Source organism: Quercus robur, chromosome 4, assembly GCF_932294415.1.
Source record: "Quercus robur chromosome 4, dhQueRobu3.1, whole genome shotgun sequence".
Lineage (NCBI taxonomy): Eukaryota > Viridiplantae > Streptophyta > Magnoliopsida > Fagales > Fagaceae > Quercus > Quercus robur.
The window spans coordinates 62,023,555-62,032,470 of record NC_065537.1 but is presented as its reverse complement, the minus strand read 5'-3'; the positions used below and the strand labels follow the sequence as shown (position 1 = coordinate 62,032,470).

At 36.5% G+C, this 8,916-nt stretch overlaps 1 protein-coding gene across 2 annotated transcripts; it reads right to left on the bottom strand.

Moving 5' to 3' along the window:
* Positions 1-1,250: 1,250 nt before the first annotated feature.
* On the bottom strand, positions 1,251-8,916 carry LOC126723252 (F-box protein At3g07870-like). Of its 2 annotated transcripts, none has more exons than XR_007654202.1 (3): positions 2,254-4,274; positions 1,952-2,149; positions 1,251-1,847 (listed from the first exon to the last, which is right to left on the bottom strand). XR_007654202.1 is itself a non-coding variant. In XM_050426577.1 (3 exons), the coding sequence occupies exon 1, from the start codon at positions 8,831-8,833 to the stop codon at positions 7,649-7,651; it is 1,185 nt and encodes a 394-aa protein (XP_050282534.1). In that variant the 5' UTR covers positions 8,834-8,916; the 3' UTR covers positions 1,251-1,847; positions 1,952-2,149; position 7,648. The 2 variants fall into 2 exon arrangements, 1 of the variants encoding a protein (XP_050282534.1); XM_050426577.1 differs by lacking the exon at positions 2,254-4,274 and adding an exon at positions 7,648-8,916.

Sequence of the window (8,916 nt, the reverse complement as noted above, 5' to 3'; positions counted from 1 at the left end):
ACACCGCTCCCATTGTACTTATCGAATTTATCAAAGAAAATGGGCTTTGAGCCTTTGACTGGCCCTAATGGACCCTGCATCTAGCAATTCCTTATCTATCTTTTCTATTTCAGTTTGTTGATAGTAACTGTACCTATAAGGCTTTTCACAAATGGGTTGAGTGCCATTCTTCAAGGTGATTTAATGCTTATGTCCCCTGGACAGTGGCAACCCCAAAGGAGTGTCAAAGACTTGGCAATATCATCCAACAGCCTGTTAATCTCTTCCAACTGTTGTTTCTAACCCACTTGTACCCATCACAGTAATCTGCAACACAATTGCCTTCCTTGTTAAAGACTTAAGGAACTTATCTCCATCATGCTGAGGGGAATTGGGGAATTTCAGACCTTGTGATAGAACTTGGTTTCCTAGCACTACCGCACATCCTTTTAATGGAGGCAAATTCAATTCAACCATGTGTTGTGAAATTTTAAAATACTCGCAAGTGTACGAACCGTACCGAAGTATAGTTGGACAAGAATGAGGTCGAACCCACAGGAACTTGTATGAATATAGGAAAATTAATTAAACCTTAACCAAATTAATCATAATCTAATTTAAATAAAAATTGGTTGGTTGCAATAAAATAAACTAAGCAAATAATAAAATTAAGCAAATAGTTAAACTAAACAAAAGATATAAAACAATAAAAAGATGTAAACAATTAAGATAAATGAATTAAGGTTTTGGAATCCGCCTTGTAAATCATATCAACATATATTTACGATCATTAATTTTTCCCAACTCACTACATGATAATCTAGAAATCAATCTTGCTATCATGGAAAATATCATCATTAAAACTTATGTTTAAAAATCTAAAGCATGTTCTTCTTCGCTTCTTAAATATAAAACCAAATCATCAATTGTATCTGTAGCCAAACAAATTACAAGATATATCCAATTATAAAAATCAAATCATAAATTGTATCCATTGACAGACAAATCACAAGAGATATCTAATTTTATAATCAAGAATTAATAAATCAAGCATTCAATTAATTAAGACAAATCCTAAATCATGAGAAAAACATGATTGAACTCATATCTAGAATCTCATCTTAGTCAATTGATATAAAGCAAGAACAATTTAAATCATTAAAGAATAATTATTGTGGGAAAAATCAAATCACATAAATATTACTGATAATCGTTAACAAGGTTTCATCCTCAACCTTAATTATAAATTTAGCTACTCATAGTAATTGAAAGAAAACATAAAAATAAAATACTAACCATTAAACTAAACAAATAAAATAGAGAAAGAAATAGTCACAGTGCTAGAGACAAGCCATAGACAAAAAGAACAAGTTCTACTCCTACGCACCAATCCTAGCCGCAGCCTCTATATGTTCAGTCCCCTCAGCCCTAGCACTAGCTTCCCTGAATTTTGCCCTAAAGAGCCTTTAAATAGGTTAAGGAATCCTATTACAAGTTGAATTCTCGTTTGGAGAAAATCCCATATTTTTAGGTTTCACTTAACCGACTATTTTGGCCCATTTAACGTCAGAATTTGGACTTTTGGTAAACTACAAAGTTGTAGCCCTTTAAGTTATCATTCCAGCCCAACTTGAATCATCTCGATTGGACATCTGAGCCGAAAGTTATGCCAAAAATACTAACTGATGTGCAGTCTGGAATCCTAATCCGAATTGGACTTGGATTTGGCGCAAATTTTCTTTGATTCCTTACTCCAATTGAACTTAAATTTAATTGGGATGGTCTTTTCTTGAATTCATGCCTGGCTGGATGTAAGTTGACTTGATTCAATTGGCCTAGTCCCACTTTACATGTAAAGCCTTTGTTACCTACAACACAAACATATTATATAATCAGTCACAAAATAACATAAAAGTAAGGCTAAATATGTAGATATGTGAGTACTTTATTGTAGATATTTCATGCACATCACCATGTATAAATGGCCTTGCATTATGACTTAAACATCAGCACAAGCTCCCTTTGTCATGATCACAACCATATTAGCCAACTTAACTTCAAACCCTTTCTTGGATGTTACTGACAACCTCAATGCTTCCATGCCTGGCTGGATGTAAGTTGGCTTGATTCAATTGGCCTAGCCCCACTTTGCATGTAAAGCCCTTGTTACCTACAACACAAACATATTATATAATCAGTTACAAAATAACATAAAAGTAAGGCTAAATATGTAGATATGTGAGTACTTTATTGTATATATTTCATGCACATCACCATGTATAAATGGCCTTGCATTATGACTTAAACATCAGCACAAGCTCCCTTTGTCATGATCACAACCATATTAGCCAACTTAACTTCAGACCCTTTCTTGGATGTTACTGACAGCCTCAATGCTTCCAAGATTGATAACTCTAGGAAGTTATGAGTGCTACCAATGTCAATGAGGATAATAGCCCACTCGCCTTTAATCTTTTCTAACATTCTCTTGGTAATTGAAGATGGGTTTCCAATTAATGCGTATAATTTGATTTCAATTGCATCCACTGTTACCTCTTGCTCTGCAATAGTAACTGCGATCTCTATTAGTTATGCATCAATAATTTCCTCAAGGTGAAACCCTTGCAAATGTTTTGAGTGAGTTTGTAGCCCTTCCATTACTTATGTCCAGGCTGCCATTTCTCATCACAATGATAACAGAGCCCTTTCTTCCTTCTTTCATCCATTTGAGCTGGAGGGATCGTGCGGACAAGAAGTTTAGGCTTAAGTTGGTCCAATCTTGTACAACCTTAAATGATCCCAAGATGGAAGGCCTACTTGAATCTTGAGAATTTTTGAAAGTTTTCCAACCAGTTAAGACTTAAGAGGTACTCTTGAATTTTTGCTAATCCAAAGCAGCATTAAGATTCAGTGGGTTTAGCATTCTCACAAGAAGTCTAATCTCATCCTTAATCCAACGGGAAAACAACTTGTGCTTTTCTGACAGCCCCTTAATCCTATTTGATAGTGCTTCAAATTGCCCATTAAAAGCTGGTCTGCCTAAGCCTTGTAAGGGCTTCCATTGGATCATCATAGGCTGTACTTCCAAAGCTTATTTGCAATGCCCTAACAAAGGCCTCCTAAGTCCCAACTGGTGAATAGGCCTTATTCTTTAGCATCTTGAAACCATGCAAGAGCCTCCCTATCCATATGGTAAGACTGTTGTGACTGTTTCCTTATAGTGGATTTCTAAAATGATTGGATCCCCAAAATAGTTTTTAAAATTGAAGAGGTTCTTCATTGGTTTTCCATTTCTTTACTAAAATCTTTGTGCTGATTGTATACTACTTTAGATTCAGTATTTGACATTTGTGATGAATATAATAATATTTACTTATGAGTGGAAAATCTAGTTAAATTGTGCAATAAATTCATTAATTTCATTGCATTAATTGCTTGGGGCCTAAATCAGAGTTTTTCAAGGGGAATTAGAGCTTTTAGAACATATAGATCTCAAAATAAGATTTTTCACAACAGACACTCAAGCAACCATGCCCTAGGCCTGTCCAGTTTGACACAGGCACCATGGCCTTTTTGGTGTGTTCTTGCTTAGGATGTAGATAACTCAATAGCCATAAGAAGAAATTGGAAAGAATGGTTAAAACAAATAAAACATAGATGATTAGTATAACAAGATAACCGGTCACTTGAGTCTAGTCCCCAACAAGCACAGTTCTATTACTTATTTCATCGTCTTGCTTTACCTTAATATGTTGTCTTTGTACACCAATTCATTGACATGGCTTAATTTTACCAGGTGTTACTTTTGCTAAGCGGGAAGCGTGGAGATGTGGAGTTGAGAATTGTGGATAGGGACAATGTTGTTGAGAAGATATCAGAAAAAGGCTTGACCTTGAAAGAAAAAATTAACTCTTTTAATGAAGATGAGAAAAGGGAATTCGAAGATGCAGAAGCTGCTATTGAAAATTTGGTTGGAGAGATAATGTCTAAAGCTGACTCTAGGAATAGGGATAGTATTCTTGAAGGTTTGGTAAATTCAGATGAGGCATTCATACTGATGTCTAAAGCTGACTCTGGGAATAGGGATAGTATTCTTCAAGATTTGTTAAATTCAGATGAGACATTCATACTAATTTTAAAGAATCATGAAGATTTAGTACATTCAGATGAGGATATTTTGAATATGACATTTTTGGAATTAGAATCAAAAGTTGAAGAAGTCAGGGACTGCATGGTCTCTCGGAACTGTGCCCCTATTCTAGAGTCCTTATTTGACAAATACAGGGATATTAGTGCATGCTCCACTTCAAATCCAAGGACAAAGTTGTGTGTCCTTAACATTGTTGGTGGGGTTGCACAAAGCATGTGCAACACCAAAGTAAAGGACATCACTGCTAATTTACTTTTCATTTGGTGGAAAAACTTTAAACTTGCGCAGCATGTTGGGTTCAACGTTTAGTTTGCCTTGACCATTTGTATAGACTTGCGCAAGCACATTTTCGTATGAAGCGTGAATTTGAAGCTGACCCGGACCTTTTAAATTCTCAAATCAAGATTGTGGACCTACCAACTGAATTGGAGGTACTCAAAGATAAACAAAAGCAGCTTATACGATCTAAAAATGGAAAATCAATAATAGAGAAGGATCGCTTGACTCAGGACATGGAATCAAGGTTGAAGACTGCAGGGATGGGTTTGCTATGATATCAAAGTTGGATGAGGATTTTGTAAAAGCATTAGCAGGTTTTTTTCTGGAATCTTCAGTTTTCTTTTTGAGATTTTATTTGCAGTTTTGTGGTCCTTCTTGTTGGTCTTGCTGGTCCTTGTTGATCTTGCTTTTCTCTCTTCAAGGTAAATTTGCATTGAGAAATATTTGCAATTATTAAATGTCTGATGTGTTTGTTCATGAATAGCTAGATCTTGAGACTATAGTATCATATAGTTCTTAAAAATTGCTTCCTGCCAAATGATTATGGGATTTTGTTGTCCTTTTGGATCCCTATTCAAAATTCCTTCTCCATTATTTTCATATACTGTAGTACATAATTTCTTGTGCTCTTAGGACGAGTTGTACAAAAAATTTAAAATCTATCAGAGCACTTAAATCAAAAGAAATATCTATTAGTATACGAGGTTGTGAGACACAACCACAATGGTTAGAAGTTGCTTGCTCTGATTCATTAAATTCTCCTAGTTATCATTCATTAAAAAAAAATTGAAATAACATAATTATATGGAGTATATTACTGTCCACAAGCTTTGAAATTTGAAAATTTATTCACTCACTTTGTCTATATTCTATATGCCAAATCCTTTACATGACATTACTCTACCTACCAGTGTTATCTACTCATAACTCATAAGAGCGATCCTATTATTGGTTGTAACCAATCTGCCTAATTGCTTTAAGAATATTCACTGATCATCAATGAATAAAAAACTTCTAAATTTTGTTGCTATGAGTCTTGTAGCTCGAGCTAAACGGCTATTTCTTGTTGTTTCTAATGGAAACCTCTAAGGTTCAAATACCTACTCCCCTAGCTAGTGTAACTTTCCCGACCCCCAACCCCCCCCCCCCCCCTCCTCTTTGTACTTTTTTCCTAGGGAAAATGGGCTTTTGCCCTTTTTTTAAAAAAAAATTCTAGCACAATGTCCCTGTTTTGAAACTATTAAGCACTGTGTCCCTGTTTTCAATGCCCAATCACCAAGAGAATTTGGGATAACATCGTAGGCCTTTGCTTAGTGTCAGATGCCAAGACTTACAGGAAGGAATTAGTAAACTGGGATACTACTCAACTAAAAGGAAGGGTGTTTAGAACCATGCAATGTAAGTTAGCTTGGTGGGCGTCTACCAGTTGTGGGAACAGAGAAATGTTTTTTACATGAGGGGAAGATCTATATTGAAGAACAACTCATTGGAATTATTAAGAAAAATGTTAAAGGAAGAATGAAGAGCAATAAGTTCAATGTTTGGAATATGGTACCAGAGTGTCTTATGCAGTTAACTTGGAAAGAATGCAATGTCCGAACATTTGAGGACACTAAAAGAACTGTGGACCTGTTGAAGTCTTTACTAAGTATGACTTTGTTTGAGTGGTCTCATATTTGGGGTTTTATGCATTGTACTTCTTTGCTTGATTTCATTAATTCTATTAGTTTTTCCCTTTTGATCTATTTGTATCCATTTTTTTACAGTGATTTTACTATTGTAAACTCATTGTACTTTTCTTATCAATAAAGGTTTTATTACCTATCCAAAAAAAAAAGTTCAACTGTAATTCAGTGTTAAACAGAGTGCCTTTCTGCAGATGGGAGATCAATTATGCCCTGCCCCCCATTCCTTGCCTTGAAGTTATTCTGGTTGAGTTAGAATTAACTAATTCTACGTCTTTATATTAGTTGCGGTCTTGTTTGCCTAATATGGCTTATGTTAGGTGAGTATAGCCTACTGTGGTTTTGTGCTTAGAAAAACATTGTTCTGTTGCTGTGTCACAGCTTTGGCTCTGCAGTATAGGTTATCTGCTGAATCTATAATATGCTGCTCTTGTATCATTTATTTACTTCACTCTTAATGCTTGAAAAAAAAAAAAGAAATTCTATAGAATTATTTTCCTTGGTATACCTGCTTCTTGCTAAAACTAGTTTTTCAACTCCCTTGCATTAGTCACCAACTCCCTCCCTTCCAAGGATTTCATATTCTAACTCCCATGACCCTTAACAAATTGAATATCGACTGAGTTGTACATGCTAGGCAACAATTAATTCTATAGCCCTGTGGCAGATACTTCAGAAAGAACCCTACCAACTGACAACAGATTTTATCTCCCATATGAATTAGTAGGTAAGTACCATGGTCAAACAAGGAAAACTAAAAGAAGTTGAAGGCACTGACTATATATAAGCAACTAGTACTAGATAGCATCCATCAAAATAATCAAAAACGCCTTCAAAGCCAAATAATGTTTTATGATCAACATAAAATATAAGTTCCCAAGAAGATTATACGGAAATTTCATGTCCAAATTGTCATACACAAAATGATTTTTTTAAGCCAATCAATAGAAAGAATATGATCAGTGAAAAGGAATAGAAACAACTTATGCCAATGATAACGCAAGCTTGATTAATTGAGAACTCAGTTTTACTAAGTTATTAGGGCCCATGAGGATGAGGGAGGGTTCCTCACCTGAAAACCCAGATCCCAATTAAGAAATAGGAAGTAACAAAAGTAAATTCAAGTGTCACCCCATCTAGACAGTTTAACATTGTTGCACACAATGAAGTCATTCCTATTTCCTATATCTTGAACATAATCTTCCCAAGGCCAAAGCCAACGAATAACAAGCAATTACTTTATTTTTCTTAGTTCTATTTAATTCAACGTCATGTCATCAATTATATTACGAATGATTGAGTCTATAGTGTTTAAACCAATTTTTTAAATAAAAAAATAAAATTCCACCAATTTGATTTCTGCCTAATAACCTTTACATTACATATGAATGAATGCCATCTAATATCATAATTTTTTATTGATCCACATCAAACCAGCTAATGTCAACAAAATGGCTCTTAAATAAAATTTAACACAATAATTTATTGATAACAGTCAAAACCAATGTTTAGGACCACAATTTTATAAAAGATGGCAGCACAATTGAACCATACCTCATTGATTCACCTCCTCTTGGTCTTCAACATCATCCTCGTTTGTTTCCCAAAACTCAGTGTAGAGAGCAACTTGTAACGATCCCTTAAGCCCATCAAATGGAAAATTCTTGCCTGTGTTTGTAGAAGGATCATACAAGACCAGCTGCCCTTCTTTGCTCTCCATAAACATCTTTCCATACCCCCAAAATCCCAATGGCCTTTCCAAATCCAAAGAGGGTCCAATTCTAATAAGCTTAGTCCACGACTCCCTGACACCAAATTCAAACAAAACCCATATATCAAAACACAACATCTCCACCTCCTTCCCAAAAGGATAAACCAGCATAGCAATAGACCCGTTCAGCGCGGTGAGAGTCGTCTTCCAACTGGAGTAATCCCCAATAACACTAGCGTCCGGAAATGAAGTAGACTTGAATACCTCCCCGGCAAAGTCGAAGCGAACAATCTTCTCATCCTCATTATTATCTAATGGAAGCGGCGTCGCGCACCAGAAAAAGTTCCCATCCAAGTACATTGTGGTCCTCGACTGTGTATGAATCCCATAAGGCACGCGAGCAACCTGAGGATCCAGCTGCCTCCACGAACCACTGCTCACGCTATACACTTCCGCTTCTTGACTTATATGAAGCAAATTGCTCGCGGACCTGAAATGAACATTGAGAAGCCTCACGACCTTGAAGTCATTGGATACGGAATCGAATCCGAACCCAACACTGTGGAAGTAGACATTGACCATTTCGCGAGGGGTTATAGGAGGGATAGGCTCGAGCACTGATGACGTGGTGGGGTCCCAGAGGTAGATGGTGCTTGCGAAGCAGAGACAGAGGAGACCATCGGAGGAGGAACCGACAATGTCGAGGTTGAGACCGTGGTTTGGTTTTGGGAGGTTAAGGATGACTTCGGATGTGTATTCTGGATCGAGGTTGTCGTAGGATAGGAACGAGAATGTGTGCTTCGAGGTGTCGGTTTTGTCTGTGACTTTGACGAGGAAGAAGAGAGGGTTATTGGGGTCTTCGTATTTAGAGATGAGAGTGGAGTGGTTGATGAGGTTTCGAGAGATCAAATCTGGGGTTCCGATGAGAGAGAGCCAGGTTTTGGAGACGCACTTGAATCGGATTAGAGATTTTGGAGGAAGGCGTGAGAGTATGTTTATCACCACTTCCTCAGGGAGATAGGCTGTCATTGTTTTGTGACTCTGTTATTGCTCGTAAGCTGTTTGTGGAATGGCAAAGGATAAATAAGTTTGCAGATTGAGAGCAAATCAAG

Bases quoted from the DNA above. Each gene is read 5' to 3' on its own strand.
- LOC126723252 (XM_050426577.1), bottom strand. From the start codon at position 8,833: ATGACAGCCTATCTCCCTGAGGAAGTGGTGATAAACATACTCTCACGC.